General features: G+C 41.4%; 1 protein-coding gene across 2 annotated transcripts in view; it reads left to right on the top strand.

Annotated features, from left to right (window-relative positions):
- The window catches only part of TRRAP (transformation/transcription domain associated protein), a 382,824-nt gene that overhangs the window by 160,958 nt on the left and 204,820 nt on the right, over positions 1-17,046 (top strand). For both annotated transcript variants that reach the window (XM_053694540.1, XM_053694539.1), the window contains exon 42: positions 28-138. In XM_053694540.1, coding sequence (XP_053550515.1) covers positions 28-138 — 111 coding nt within the window. The remainder of the gene's footprint in view (positions 1-27; positions 139-17,046) is intronic.

The following is a 17,046-nucleotide window of genomic DNA, read 5'->3' as shown; positions in this document are numbered from 1 at the left end:
TTTATTTTCCTCTTTGCTTGGATGCAGGTGTTTGGACGTAGCCAGTCTCTCCCAGGAGCGGATGCTGTGCTTTCTAAGCCCATTGAAAAGCAGCACACTGACACTGTGGTGAACTTCCTGATCAGGATTGCTTGTCAGGTACACAAGAAACACCTCTGTTTGCTCTGAAGTTGGTTTATTTGCAGCCACTGGTGAATATCTGTCTAGTCCTGACATAAATTGATAGTAGAGAAGTTTGCAATATACTTTCATGTAGTGCAGATTCCATACTTAAAGGGATACTAAGCCCAAATTTTTTCTTTCATGATTCAGATAGAGCATGCAATTTTAAGCAACTTGTCTAATTTACTCCTTTCTTTATTTAAAAAACAGGAATGTAATAATTAGAAGCTGGACCATTTTAGGTTAAGCACCTTGGATAGTGCTTGCTTATTGGTGACTACATTCAGCCAACCAATAAGCAAGTGTAACCTAGGTTCTAAACCAAAAATGGGCCGGCTCCTAAGCTTTACATTCTTGCTTTTTAAATAAAGATAGTAAGAGAACAAAGACAAATTGATAATAGGAGTAAATTAGAAAGTTCCTTAACCCCTTAAGGATCGGGCACTTCAGACAAAAACTTCCCCAAAAGACCAGAGCATTTTTAGCAGTTTTGCCATCACTACATTTAAAGATAAATAGAGCCTTTTTATGTTTACCTATCAAACTATATAATTTTTATATATATATATATATATATATATATATATATATATATATATATATATATATATATACTTTGTATTTTATTTGGTTTTCAGAATAAATAAGTAGCATTGCACTCAAAGGTGCTCCAAACGTTACATAAATTAGTAACGGGATATGAATAAAAAGAATAACATAAACTATGGCAATATAACCCGCATCTGGGCTAAATCATTGCCTTTAACACAATACTCTAAAGTTATATTCAGGAACATAAACAGAAAAATAAAATTAACAGAATATAAGAAAACATACTAAAATGTTCCAGGTGGGGGGTAAGTAAGAAGAGGGGAGGGGAATGGGGGAGGACGGGGGAAAACCAGTAGACATCTTCTAGCAGGCTGGGTAAGGTACTCAAGGGAAGGGAGAGGTGATTGTATTACCACTCTTGTCGGGTGGGAACAGGGGGGCAGGGGAAATTACCCTCAAATCTGGTTGTGAAGAACACTATACCTCAATGCTCGGGAACCATTGGGTGTCGAAAATGGATTTCCACTCAGCCCATATTAATTCAAAAAGATCTACTTTTCCAACAGAGAAGAAGATATTCTTCTCCATTGAGTACATATAACCCATGAACCTGATTATGTCAGACCATGGCGGGGGATTTGTAGTTTTCCAGGATCTAGCTATCAAGAGCTTAACTGCAGTGAACAAATAGATGCTTAAAAATCCCTGATACTTTGGCAGCCTACAAGTACCTATATGGAGTAAAGCTATTTCCGGAGTTCTAGGTAATGCTATTCCTAAACTGGCTAGGAGGGAGAAACAAGCACTCCACAGTGGTTTAATCTTAGGACAACTCCACCATATGTGGGTCATGTCTCCTATCCGACCAAATTTCCTCCAACATAGGGGTGAGGATGTGGGGAATATTTTGGCTAATCTAGTTGGGACGTAGTACCAGTGAGTGAGGATTTTAAAGTACGTCTCAAAAATTGTGGTACAATGTAAGGCTTGCTTTGTGAGCGTGAACGTACGCTGCCAGTCTTCACTAGATATGGATACATTGAGTTTTTGTTCCCATTTTAAAATGTGGGAGGCTTTATCGTCCGGTACAGCGCCATCCATTAAATTATAGTGGACGGACATGGGTTTCCCCAGTCCATTCCCCTGCTTCCACCTTTTCCCATAGTGTTAGTTGCCGGTTTGAAGAGGGACGAAACCCCCAGCTAGAAAGTAAACTAGATACTCTGGCGTGTTCGAAGGTTAGGTAGGGAGGGATTTGGGCCATGGCTCTGAGCTGATCTAGGGTAATAAATGAGTCCAATTGCGTTGGTGACCACATATCTGCTACTCTCGCTATACCCAGTCTTGTCCATGTGGATGCATGCGAGTCTGGCAGTCCCATCAGAAGTCCAGAGATAGAGGTGATAGGTGAGAGGTGGGGTGCTATGTATTTATAGTGCCTAAGCTGTTCCCATGTGTATATATATATATATATATATATTTTTTAGTAGACAACCCAAAGTATTGATCTAGGCCCATTTTGGTATATTTCATGCCACCATTTCACTGCAAAATGCGATCAAATAAAAAAGATTAACTTTTCTTTTACAAGATACGACGAGTCCACGGATTTCATCCTTACTTATGGGATATCACCTCCTGGTCAGCAGGAGGAAGCAAAGAGCACCACAGCAGAGCTGTATATATAGCTTCTCCCTTCCCTCCCACTCCAGTCATTCTCTTTGCCTGTGTTAGTGATATGAAGAGGTAAAGCGAGGTGTTAGTTTAGATTCTTCAATCAAGAGTTTATTATTTTTAAATGGTACCAGTGTGTGCTATTTTTCTCAGGGCTAGAGCTTTTGGCTTTTCAGCAATGGAGACTGAGGAGATTTTCATTCTCTTTGCGACTCCCATTCTGTTTGCTGCCCTGCTTATGGTCCTAGCAGATATTATCTAAGACCCTGTTTTTTCCCACAGATCTGCTGGAGGTGATGACAGAACATCTTCATTGTGTGGGACAAATTTATGCTGCGCTCAGCATTAAGGTATGTGCAGTCGTTTTGTTTCTGGGAGAGACTAAGTAACTCAGAACAGACTGGCAGTTATTCCCTATACCGGGAAGGGGTTATCGGTTTGCACAGGGATAAACTGTGTGCATGAGTCTACCCTTTTTTTATTCAATAAGATAAGCTGTACTATAAGGGCAGAAGTTTTATCTAGGGCCTAATGAGTATTAGCCGGTGGATACACATAGATTGTGGGCTTGATGCTAGAAGATTGTGGCTGACCCAGGTGTCCTAACCTTATCTGTTACTAAGCTAATGGCAGGACAGGGTTATGTTTTTGTTTTACTCGAGGCGGCACATTGGTGGTCACGGTACACTTTATATAAGTTGTGTGGAGGTATTTTGTTACCGACATGTTAATTCCCATGCGGTCTCTGCTTTCCGGAGTTAGTTTCGCCCACGATGGGCGGGGCTTAGTGTTTTCGCGAGCTTAGCCGCGCAGTTGATATCCGGATACTTGCGATTGCGGCAGCATATCTAGAGGCTCTGGTGTGGCCTAAGTCAACTTATGTTTGTAATCTCACAAGCGGTCTTAGACACGCCGTTCACGGAGTACTATTGATCACGGAGTACCTATTGAGTTATCGTTGGGGACAGGTGGACGCCGCAGCAGAGCTGTGGCGTGGTGCAAGTTCTACATTTTGTCCCTAAAACGTTATGCATGTTAGAGTGTACACTTATAGGGGTGATCTACTGAAAGTCTTATAGTGATTCCCTTTTTATTGCATTGTTTATTGCTTTTTATTTTTTAATTACAGTACCACGACCAATATTGCTATTGCTTGTTTTTTTGTCATGGCTGACCTTCAGGAAAGTACATGTTCTATGTGTTTAGATGCCAATGGGGAACCCCCTATTCCTTTTTGTCCCTCATGTACTGAGAGGGCTTTACAGTTTAAAGAACACATTTTCTTTAATGCAAGTATATCTAAGGATGTTTCTCAGACTGATGAGACTCAGGGTATGCCGCAACTTTCTCCCCAAGCATCACAGACTTTAACGCCCGCTCAGGCGACGCCGTGTTCTTCAACTGCGTCCGCTTCATTTACCCTGCAAGATATGGCTGCAGTTATGTCATCCACTCTTTCAGAAGTTTTATCTTAGTTGCCAGCCTTACAAGGCAAATGCAGTAGGACAGAGACCCATGTGGTCCCTGCAACTTCTGATGCTTTGATAACAATCTCCGATGTACCCTCCCAGGGCTCTGAATTGGGGGGTAGGGAGGCCCTGTCTGAGGGGGAACTGTCTGACTCAGGAAGTGCATGTCCTTCAGGTTTAAGCTTGAACACCTCTGCCTTTTGCTATGAGAGGTTTTGGTGACTCTGGACGACTGACTCTATTGTGGTCCCACCAGAGAAATTGAGTAAGATGGACAGATACTTAGAGGTTCCTTCTTATCCCAACGTTTTTCCGGTTCCTAAGAGAATTTTGGAAATTATTGCAAGGGAATGGGAAAGACCGGGTATCCCGTTCTCCCCTTCCCCTATTTTTAAGAAAATGTACCCTATAGCTGACACCGTTCGGGATTTTTGGCAGACGGTCCCTAAGGTGGAGGGAGCTATCTCTACCCTGGCTAAGCGTACGACTATCCCTATAGAGGACAGTTGTGCTTTCAAAGACCCCATGGATAAGAAGTTGGAGGGTCTTCTCAAGAAACTCTATGTTCATCAAGGGTCGTCTTATCATCTGACAAAGTCTCATACCGACATTGTTCTGTCTTTTCTAAGGACTCACGGGTGGAAGGTGAATCTAGAAAAGAGTTCACTAATTCCACAGACAAGGGTTCCTTTCCTGGGAACGCTAATCGACTCTCTATCAATGAAAATCTTTTTGACGGAAGTCAGAAAGTTAAAGATTCTGAATACATGACAATCCCTTCAGTCCAATCCTCGGCCATCAGTGGCTCAGTGCATGGAGGCAATTGGATTGATGGTGGCTGCAATGGACATCATTCCGTTTGCTCGTTTTCATCTCAGACCTCTACAACTGAGCATGCTCAGACAATGGAATGGAGATTATCCAAATTTGTCTCCTCAAATAGATCTGGATCAGGAGACAAGGGACTCTCTTCTTTGGTGGTTGTCGCCGGATCATCTGTCCCAAGGGACATGCTTCCGCAGACCCTCATGGGTGATAGTGACAACGGACGCCAGCCTAATAGGATGGGGTGCAGTCTGGAATTCCCTGAAGGCTCAGGGTGTGTGGACTCGGTCGGAGTCTCTACTTCCCATCAATATTCTGGAGTTGAGAGCAATATTCAATGCTCTTCAGGCTTGGCCTCAGTTGGCTTCGGCCACATTCATCAGATTCCAGTTGGACAACATCACGACTGTGGCTTACATCAATCATCAGGGAGGAACAAGGAGTTCCTTAGCGATGATGACAGATGTATCCAAGATAATTCAGTGGGCGGAAGCTCACTCTTGTTATCTGTCAGCAATCTACAATCCAGGAGTGGACAACTGAGAAGCAGATTTTTTGAGCAGACAGACGTTTCATCCGGGGGAATTTGAACTCCATCCGGAGGTCTTTGCCAACCTGTTTCTCAGATGGGGCAGGCCGGAGCTGGATCTTATGGCGTCTCGTCAGAATGCCAAGCTTCCGAGATACGGATCCAGGTCCAGGGATCCTCAGGCCGAACTGATAGATGCCTTGGCAGTGCCTTAGTCGTTCAACCTAGCTTATGTGTTCCCGCCGTTTGTTCTCCTTCCCCGGGTGATTGCTCGAGTCAAACAGGAGAGGGCTTCGGTGATCCTCATCGCTCCTGCGTGGCCTCTCAGGACTTGGTATGCCGATCTGGTGGACATGTCCTCTCTGCCACCGTTGAAGCTTCCATTGAGGCAGCACCTTCTCATTCAGGGACCCTTCCATCATCCGAATCTAATTTCTCTGCAGCTGACTGCTTGGAGATTGAACGCTTGATTTTATCTAAGCGAGGGTTCTCTGATTCAGTCATTGATACCTTGATTCAGGCACCTAAGCCTGTTACTAGAAAAATTTACCATAAGATATGGCGTAAATATCTTTATTGGTGAGAATCCAAGGGCTACTCATGGAGTAAGATTAGGATTCCTAGGATTTTATCTTTTCTCCAAGAAGGATTGGAGAAAGGGTTGTCAGCAAGTTCCTAAAAAGGACAGATTTCTGCTCTATCGATTTTGCTACACAAATGTCTGGCAGATGTTCCGGATGTTCAATCTTTTTGTCAGGCTCTGTCTAGAATCAGGCCTGTGTTTAGACCAATTGCTCCTCCTTGGATTTTGAATTTAGTTCTTAGTGTTCTTCAAGGGGTTCCGTTTGAACCTATGCATTCCATAGAATTAAGTTATCTTGGAAAGTTTTATTTTTGGTTGCTATTTCTTCTGCTCGCAGAGTTTCTGAGCTTTCGGCATTACAATGTGATTCTCCTTACCTTATTTTTCATTCCGATAAGGTAGTGTTACGTACCAAACCTGGTTTTCTTCCTAAGGTTGTTTCCAACAAAAATATTAATCAGGAAATTATTGTTCCTTCATTGTGTCCTAATCCTTCTTCTAAGAAGGAGCGTCTGTTACATAATTTGGACGTAGTCCGTGCCCTGAAGTTTTACTTGCAGGCGACTAAGGAATTTCGTCAATCATGTTCATTATTTGTTGTCTTTTCTGGGAAACGTAGGGGTCAGAAAGCTACGGCTACCTCTTTCTTTTTGGCTGAAGAGTATCATCCGTTTTGCATATGAGACTGCTGGACAGCAGCCTCCTGAACGAATTACGGCTCATTCCACTAGGGCTGTGGCTTCCTCATGGGCATTTAAAAATGAAGCTTCTGTTGAACAGATTTGCAAAGCTGCAACTTGGTCGTCTCTTCACACTTTTTCCAAATTTGATACTTTCGCCTCGTCCGAGGCTGTTTTTGGGAGAAAGGTTCTTCAAGCAGTGGTGCCTTCCATTTAGGTTCCTGTCTTGTCCCTCCCTTTCATCCGTGTCCTATAGCTTTGGTATTGTATCCCATAAGTAAGGATGAAATCCGTGGACTCGTCGTATCTTGTAAAAGAAAAGGAAATTTATGCTTACCTGATAAATTTATTTTTGTTGTTTTTCTAAGACAGGGCTTTATTTTTGTTAAACTTCAGTCACCTCTGCACCTTGGCTTTTCCTTTCTCTTCCTAACTTCGGTCGAATGACTGGAGTGGGAGGGAAGGGAGGAGCTATATATACAGCTCTGCTGTGGTGCTCTTTGCCTCCTCCTGCTGACCAGGAGGCGATATCCCATAAGTAAGGATGAAATCTGTGGACTCGTCGTATTGTAAAATAAATAAATTTATCAGGTAAGCATAAATTTCCTTTTTTCACAATTTTAGGTTTCTTACTGAAATTATTTACAAACAGCTTGTGCAATCATGGCACAAATGGTTGTAAATTCTTCTCTGGGATCCCCTTTGTTCAGAAATAGCAGAAATATATGGCTTTGGCATTGCTTTTTGGTAATTAGAAGGCCGCTAAATGACGCTGCGCACCACACTTGTATTATGCCCAGCAGTAAATGGGTTAATTAGGTAGCTTGTAGGGTTAATTTTAGCTTTAGTGTAGAGATCAAACTCCCACCTGACACTCCCCTCCCCCTGACCCCTCTCAAACAGCTCTCTTCCCTACCCCACAATTGTCACCCCCATCTTAAGTACTGGCAGAACTAAAATAAAAGTCTGCTTATATATATATATATATATATATATATATATATATATATATATATGCTCTCTACCCCCCCCCCCCCTCATTGACTCATTTATAGCAGTCTTTATCTGAGAGTATTAGCTAAATGAAACCTAAGTTACAACATGGAGGTGTACATTGCTTTATAGACACTAAAATGTTACTTATCTCTTCAATATTTAAAAAAAATCTAATATAATTAAACAATAAATCTACATGTTCTTATTCTCAGTCTAATTCTTTGCTTTTGAAGGCATCCTTCATTTCTAGTATTTTTTTGTATTTAAAGCTTGATAAAAAATAGAAAAAATGAACTCGTAAAGTTACAATAGCGTTTTTAAAATATTCAAATAGTACCTGCAAGTAGCTTTATATTCAGTGTATTTTTCGATGTTAAGACTTCTTGCTTTCATTAGCTATTTTTTTATTTTATAAAATGTGTTTTTCCTACAATCACATTAATAGCCATACAGCTTATTAAAATCAATGAGATTTTGTATAGCAGCGCTTATGCGCATGCATTTCATAGCACAAACCGTTTGGGCGACAATATATGTGAAGTGTGTGCATGCGCAGTTTTAGAACTTTCTTGCAACAACTCTGAGATATAGAGTTGGTGGGACTGCTCTATACGTCACTAGAATGCTGCATAGCAATTCTAAGGGGCGGAGGGAAAGATTAGGAACAATCATGCGGGATAAGGTGTTTAACAGTATTTTTAAAAAAATCTGCATCATTTTTTACATTAAAGTTTACAGCGGTTGTGCTCTGGATGGTCTATTATAATGAACTTTATTTACCAAAATACCTATTGTTAACCATCCCTTTAATGTGCCTTTTTAACAGCCGCGCTTGTTGAGAGGGGTGATTAGTATGCGCAGCAAGCACAACTGCATTACCTTGAATTCCGCTAAATCACGAAGGGACTGATCTAAAGCTCTCTGGTCTGGTGAGATTTTCTAAAAAGTCTCTTCAGTACTGTGAGGTTCCTCATACAATTTAGAAAAGCACATTTTAGCTTGAGAGCTGCTTCTCGTACTATGCAAGTTCTGGGTGTGAAGAAGAGATTCATACATTAGAATATATTTAAAAAAAAAAAAAAAAAACTCCAAAATTTTGCCTTACCTCTCTATGGCTGTGGAGGGAGCTATCTCTACCCTGGCTAAGCGTACGACTATCCCTATAGAGGACAGTTGTGCTTTCAAAGACCCCATGGATAAGAAGTTGGAGGGTCTTCTCAAGAAACTCTATGTTCATCAAGGGTCGTCTTATCATCTGACAAAGTCTCATACCGACATTGTTCTGTCTTTTCTAAGGACTCACGGGTGGAAGGTGAATCTAGAAAAGAGTTCACTAATTCCACAGACAGGGTTCCTTTCCTGGGAACGCTAATCGACTCTCTATCAATGAAAATCTTTTTGACGGAAGTCAGAAAGTTAAAGATTCTGAATACATGACAATCCCTTCAGTCCAATCCTCGGCCATCAGTGGCTCAGTGCATGGAGGCAATTGGATTGATGGTGGCTGCAATGGACATCATTCCGTTTGCTCGTTTTCATCTCAGACCTCTACAACTGAGCATGCTCAGACAATAGAATGGAGATTATCCAAATTTGTCTCCTCAAATAGATCTGGATCAGGAGACAAGGGACTCTCTTCTTTGGTGGTTGTCGCCGGATCATCTGTCCCAAGGGACATGCTTCCGCAGACCCTCATGGGTGATAGTGACAACGAACGCCAGCCTAATAGGATGGGGTGCAGTCTGGAATTCCCTGAAGGCTCAGGGTGTGTGGACTCGGTCGGAGTCTCTACTTCCCATCAATATTCTGGAGTTGAGAGCAATATTCAATGCTCTTCAGGCTTGGCCTCAGTTGGCTTCGGCCACATTCATCAGATTCCAGTTGGACAACATCACGACTGTGGCTTACATCAATCATCAGGGAGGAACAAGGAGTTCCTTAGCGATGATGACAGATGTATCCAAGATAATTCAGTGGGCGGAAGCTCACTCTTGTTATCTGTCAGCAATCTACAATCCAGGAGTGGACAACTGAGAAGCAGATTTTTTGAGCAGACAGACGTTTCATCCGGGGGAATTTGAACTCCATCCGGAGGTCTTTGCCAACCTGTTTCTCAGATGGGGCAGGCCGGAGCTGGATCTTATGGCGTCTCGTCAGAATGCCAAGCTTCCGAGATACGGATCCAGGTCCAGGGATCCTCAGGCCGAACTGATAGATGCCTTGGCAGTGCCTTAGTCGTTCAACCTAGCTTATGTGTTCCTGCCGTTTGTTCTCCTTCCCCGGGTGATTGCTCGAGTCAAACAGGAGAGGGCTTCGGTGATCCTCATCGCTCCTGCGTGGCCTCTCAGGACTTTGTATGCCGATCTGGTGGACATGTCCTCTCTGCCACCGTTGAAGCTTCCATTGAGGCAGCACCTTCTCATTCAGGGACCCTTCCATAATCCGAATCTAATTTCTCTGCAGCTGACTGCTTGGAGATTGAACGCTTGATTTTATCTAAGCGAGGGTTCTCTGATTCAGTCATTGATACCTTGATTCAGGCACCTAAGCCTGTTACTAGAAAAATTTACCATAAGATATGGCGTAAATATCTTTATTGGTGAGAATCCAAGGGCTACTCATGGAGTAAGATTAGGATTCCTAGGATTTTATCTTTTCTCCAAGAAGGATTGGAGAAAGGGTTGTCAGCAAGTTCCTAAAAAGGACAGATTTCTGCTCTATCGATTTTGCTACACAAATGTCTGGCAGATGTTCCGGATGTTCAATCTTTTTGTCAGGCTCTGACTAGAATCAGGCCTGTGTTTAGACCAATTGCTCCTCCTTGGATTTTGAATTTAGTTCTTAGTGTTCTTCAAGGGGTTCCGTTTGAACCTATGCATTCCATAGAATTAAGTTGTTATCTTGGAAAGTTTTATTTTTGGTTGCTATTTCTTCTGCTCGCAGAGTTTCTGAGCTTTCGGCATTACAATGTGATTCTCCTTACCTTATTTTTCATTCTGATAAGGTAGTGTTACGTACCAAACCTGGTTTTCTTCCTAAGGTTGTTTCCAACAAAAATATTAATCAGGAAATTATTGTTCCTTCATTGTGTCCTAATCCTTCTTCTAAGAAGGAGCGTCTGTTACATAATTTGGACGTAGTCCGTGCCCTGAAGTTTTACTTGCAGGCGACTAAGGAATTTCGTCAATCATGTTCATTATTTGTTGTCTTTTCTGGGAAACGTAGGGGTCAGAAAGCTACGGCTACCTCTTTCTTTTTGGCTGAAGAGTATCATCCGTTTTGCATATGAGACTGCTGGACAGCAGCCTCCTGAACGAATTACGGATCATTCCACTAGGGCTGTGGCTTCCTCATGGGCATTTAAAAATGAAGCTTCTGTTGAACAGATTTGCAAAGCTGCAACTTGGTCGTCTCTTCACACTTTTTCCAAATTTGATACTTTCGCCTCGTCCGAGGCTGTTTTTGGGAGAAAGGTTCTTCAAGCAGTGGTGCCTTCCGTTTAGGTTCCTGTCTTGTCCCTCCCTTTCATCCGTGTCCTATAGCTTTGGTATTGTATCCCATAAGTAAGGATGAAATCCGTGGACTCGTCGTATCTTGTAAAAGAAAAGGAAATTTATGCTTACCTGATAAATTTATTTTTGTTGTTTTTCTAAGACAGGGCTTTATTTTTGTTAAACTTCAGTCACCTCTGCACCTTGGCTTTTCCTTTCTCTTCCTAACTTCGGTCGAATGACTGGAGTGGGAGGGAAGGGAGGAGCTATATATACAGCTCTGCTGTGGTGCTCTTTGCCTCCTCCTGCTGACCAGGAGGCGATATCCCATAAGTAAGGATGAAATCTGTGGACTCGTCGTATTGTAAAATAAATAAATTTATCAGGTAAGCATAAATTTCCTTTTTTCACAATTTTAGGTTTCTTACTGAAATTATTTACAAACAGCTTGTGCAATCATGGCACAAATGGTTGTAAATTCTTCTCTGGGATCCCCTTTGTTCAGAAATAGCAGAAATATATGGCTTTGGCATTGCTTTTTGGTAATTAGAAGCCCGCTAAATGACGCTGCGCACCACACTTGTATTATGCCCAGCAGTAAATGGGTTAATTAGGTAGCTTGTAGGGTTAATTTTAGCTTTAGTGTAGAGATCAAACTCCCACCTGACACTCCCCTCCCCCTGACCCCTCTCAAACAGCTCTCTTCCCTACCCCACAATTGTCACCCCCATCTTAAGTACTGGCAGAACTAAAATAAAAGTCTGCTTTTATATATATATATATATAAGCTCTCTACCCCCCCCCCCCCCTCATTGACTCATTTATAGCAGTCTTTATCTGAGAGTATTAGCTAAATGAAACCTAAGTTACAACATGGATGTGTACATTGCTTTATAGACACTAAAATGTTACTTCTCTCTTCAATATTTTAAAAAAATCTAATATAATTAAACAATAAATCTACATGTTCTTATTCTCAGCCTAATTCTTTGCTTTTGAAGGCATCCTTCATTTCTAGTATTTTTTTGTATTTAAAGCTTGATAAAAAATAGAAAAAATGAACTCGTAAAGTTACAATAGCGTTTTTAAAATATTCAAATAGTACCTGCAAGTAGCTTTATATTCAAGACTTCTTGCTTTCATTAGCTATTTTTTTATTTTATAAAATGTGTTTTTCCTACAATCACATTAATAGCCATACAGCTTATTAAAATCAATGAGATTTTGTATAGCAGCGCTTATGCACATGCATTTCATAGCACAAACCGTTTGGGCGACAATGTGAAGTGTGTGCATGCGCAGTTTTAGAACTTTCTTGCAACAACTCTGAGATATAGAGTTGGTGGGACTGCTCTATACGTCACTAGAATGCTGCATAGCAATTCTAAGGGGCGGAGGGAAAGATTAGGAACAATCATGCGGGATAAGGTGTTTAACAGTATTTTTAGAAAAATCTGCATCATTTTTTACATTAAAGTTTACAGCGGTTGTGCTCTGGATGGTCTATTATAATGAACTTTATTTACCAAAATACCTATTGTTAACCATCCCTTTAATGTGCCTTTTAACAGCCGCGCTTGTTGAGAGGGGTGATTAGTATGTGCAGCAAGCACAACTGCATTACCTTGAATTCCGCTAAATCACGTAGGGACTGATCTAAAGCTCTCTGGTCTGGTGAGATTTTCTAAAAAGTCTCTTCAGTACTGTGAAGTTCCTCATACAATTTAGAAAAGCACATTTTAGCTTGAGAGCTGCTTCTCGTACTATGCAAGTTCTGGGTGTGAAGAAGAGATTCATACATTAGAATATAATTTAAAAAAAAAAAAAACTCCAAAATTTTGCCTTACCTCTCTATGGCTGTGAGTTTTTGATAATAAGACCCGTAGACTTGAGTTAAAGGGACAGTGAAGTCAAAAATAAACTTTTGATTCAGATAAACAAAGCAATTTAAAAAAACTTATGAGCAGATAGCGAAAATCTGAATCTCATTCAAGGGATGTTTCACTCAAATTTTCGTTTGATTTCCTTTGGTTAATATATATCATAAAGAAAGTGGTTTCAAAATGTAATGCATTTTTTTTTAATTTTTATAGCTGAATAAATTTGTTTTTTCTCCCAGGCTTGATGGGGTTTAACCCTTTTTCGCCAGCCTACCCACTAGTGAAGTGCATTAATTTGATGTTAGTTTCAAATTTAAATTTATTTCACACAGGTATATATTTCTCTTGTTAAGTGTATCCAGTCCACGGATCATCCATTACTTATGGAATATATTCTCCTTCCCAACAGGAAGCTGCAAGAGTCCACCCACAGCAAAGCTGCTATATAGCTCCTCCCCTAACTGCCATATTCAGTCATTCTCTTGCAAGCCTCAACATAGATAGGAGGTTGTGAGAGTCTGTGGTGCTTTCTACTTAGTTTATTCTTCAATCAAAAGTTTGTTATTTTTAAATGGCACCGGAGTGTGCTGTTTATCTCAGGCAGTATTTGGAAGAAGAATCTGCCTGCGTTTTTCTATGATCTTAGCAGACGTAACTAAGATCCATTTGCTGTTCTCACACATTCTGAGGAGTGAGGTACTTCAGAGGGGGAATGGCGTGCAGGTTTTCCTGCAGATAAGGTATGTGCAGTAAAATATTTTTCTAGGAATGGAATTGACTAAGAAAATACTGCTGATACCGAAGTAATGTAAGTAAAGCCTTAAATGCAGCGATAGCGACTGGTATCAGGCTTATTAATAGAGATACATACTCTTGTAAAAATGTGTTTTAAAACGTTTGCTGGCATGTTTAATCGTTTTTTAACATATGTTTGGTGATAAAACTTATTGGGGCCTAAGTTTTTTCCACATGGCTGGCTTAAATTTTGCATAGAAACAGTTAACTGAAGCTTCCCACTGTTGGCTGTGGCAGTTTGTTGTGTCTGTTTTTAAAAACGTCTATGTTTTTTATCTGTTTTTTGCATTAAGGGGTTAATCATCCATTTGCAAGTGGGTGCAATGCTCTGTTACCTTATTACATGTACTGTAAAAATTTCGTTTGTTTTACTGCCTTTTTTTCACTGTTTTTCAAATTTTGACAAAATTTGTTTCTCTTAAAGGCACAGTAACGTTTTATATATTTGCTTGTTAACTTGATTTAAAGTGTTTTCCAAGCTTACTAGTCTCATTATTAGTCTGTTCTAACATGTCTGACATAGAGGAAGCTCTGTGTTCATTATGTTTTAAAGCCATGGTGGAACCCCATCTTAGAATGTGTACCAGATGTACTGATTTCATGTTAAACAATAAAGATCATTTTTTGTCTTTAAAAACATTATCACCAGAGGATTCTGTCGTGGGGGTAGTTATGCCGACTAACTCTCCCCACGTGTCAGACCTTTTGACTCCCGCTTTAGGGACTCACGCTCAAATGGCGCCAAGTACATCAAGGGCACCCATAGCGTTTCTTTTACCAGGGGATTCTGTCGAGGGGAAAGTTATGCCGACTAACTCTCCCCACATGTCAGACCCTTCGACTCCCGCTTCAGGGACTCACGCTCAAATGACGCCAAGTACATCAAGGGCGCCCATAGCGTTTATTTTACAAGACATGGCAAAGGTGGTGAATAATATTCTGGCAGCAATATTAGTCAGACTACCTGAAATTAAAGGAAAGCAGTTAGCTCTGGGGGTAGATACAGAGCATACAGACGCTTTAAGAACCATGTATGATACTACCTCACAATATGCTTAGTCTGTGGGTGATTTTTTTTGACTCAGGGAAGATGATTTAACCTGATTCTGATATTTCTACATTTAAAATTTATGCTTGAGAACCTCCACTTGTTGCTCAGGGAGGCTTTGGCTGCTCTGAATGAATGTGTACAATCGCAGGGCCAGAGAAATTGTGTAGACTGGATAAATAATATGCAGTGCCGGTGTGTACTGATGTTTTTCCAATACCTAAAGAGGTTTACTAAAAATTTTTTAATAAGGAATGGGATAGACCAGGTGTGCCGTTCTCTTCCCCTCCTATTTTTTAAAAAGAATGTTTTCTAATAGTTACCACCACACGGGACTTCTGGCAGACAGTTCCTAAGGTGGAGAGAAGAGTTTCTACTCTAGCTAAGCGTACCACTACCTCTGACGAGGACAGTTGTGCTTTTTAGATCCAATGGATAAAAAATGTTTATTCAACAGGGTTTTATCCTGCAGCCCCTTGCATACATTGCTTCTGTCACTGCTGCTGCGGCGTTCTGGGTTGAGTCTCTTGATGAGGCTTTACAGTTAAGCGACTCCATTGGATGAATATATTTGACAAGCTTATGCTAGCCAATTCCTTTGTTTTCTGATGCCTTGTTCATTTGACTAGACTAACGGCTAAGAATTCTGTTTTTTACTATACTGGCGCGCAGAGCGCTATGGCTTATATCATGGTCAGCTGTCGTGACTTTAATAAATAAGCTACTTAACTTCCCTTCAAGGGGCAGACCCTATTCGGGCCTGGTTTGAAGGAGATTATTGCTTATATCACTGGAGGAAAAGGTCATGCCCTTCCTCAGGATAGGTCTAAATCAAGGGCAAAAAAAAAAAAAAAAAAGTCTAATTTTCGTACCTTTTAAAAACTTCAGGGCAGGTGTGGCATCCTCTTCCTCTAAGGCAAAACAAGAGGGAATTTTTGCTCAGTCCAAGGCGGTCTGGAGACAATCGGACCTGGAACAAAGATAAGCAGGCCAAGGAGCCTGCTGCTGCCTCTAAGGCAGCATGAAGGAACGGACCCCTATCCGGTAACGGATCCTATAGGGGGCAGACTTTCATTCTTTGCCCAGGCGTGGGCAAGAGATGCCCAGGATCCCTAGGCATTGGAATTTATATCCCAGAGATATCTTCTGGATTTCAAAGATTCCCCCCCAAAAAAGGGGAGATTTCGCCTTTCACAATTATCTGCAAACCAGATAAAGAAGGAGGCATTCTTACATTGTGTACGAGATCCATCCAGTTCCAAGAGAGGAACAGGGACAGAGTTTTTACTCAAATCTGTTTGTGGTTCCCAAGGAGAGGGAACCTTCAGACCTATTTTGGATCTAAAGATCTTAAACAAATTCCTCAGAATTCCGTCATTTAAGATGGAAACTATTCGTACCATCTTAACTATGATCCAGGAGAGTCAATAGAGGACTACAATGGATTTGAAGGATGCTTATCCTCACATTGTGATGCATAAAGATCACCATCGTTTTTCAGGTTTGCCTTTCTAGACAGGCATTACCAGTTTGTAGCTCTTTCCTTTGGGATATCTACAGCCCCAAGAATCTTTATGGAGGTTCTGGGGTCGCTTTGGCGGTCCTTAGACCGCGGGGCATAGAAGTGGCCCCTTATTTAGACGACATCCTGATACAGGCGTCAAACATCCAAATTGCCCAGTCTCATACGGACGTAGTACTGGCATTTCTGAGATCACATGGGTGGAAAGTGAACAAGGAAAGAGTTCTCTATCCCCAATCTCAAGGGTTTCCCTCCTAGGGACTCTGATAGATTCTGTAGAAATGAAAATTTACCTGACGGAGTCCAGGTTGTCAAAGTTTCTAAATTTCTGCCGTGTTTTTTCATCCCATCCGCGCCCTTCGGTGGCTCAGTACATGAATGAAATCGGCTTAATGGTAGCGGCAAGGGACATAGTACCGTTTGCACGTCTACATTTCAGACCGCTGCAACTATGCATGCTCAGTCAGAGGAACGGGGATTACACAGATTTGTCCCCCTGTTAAACCTGGACCAAGAGACCAGAGATTCTCTTCTCTGGTGACTATGTCGGGTCCATCTGTCCAAGGGTATGACCTTCCGCAGGTCAGATGGGACAATTGTTACAATAGATGCCAGCCTTTTAGGTTGGGATGCAGTCTGGAACTCCCTGAAGGCTCAGGGATAGTGGACTTAGGAGGAGACCCTCCTTCTAATAAATATTCTGGAACTGGGAGTGATATTCCATGCTCTTCAGACTTGACCTCAGTTAGCAACTCTGAGGTACATCATACTCAGTCGGACAATATACACGACTGTGGCTTACATCAGCCATCAAGGGGGAACAGAAGTTCCCTAGCGATG

This window comes from Bombina bombina, chromosome 11 (assembly GCF_027579735.1).
Source record: "Bombina bombina isolate aBomBom1 chromosome 11, aBomBom1.pri, whole genome shotgun sequence".
Lineage (NCBI taxonomy): Eukaryota > Metazoa > Chordata > Amphibia > Anura > Bombinatoridae > Bombina > Bombina bombina.
This window is presented reverse-complemented; position numbering and strand designations above follow the sequence as displayed.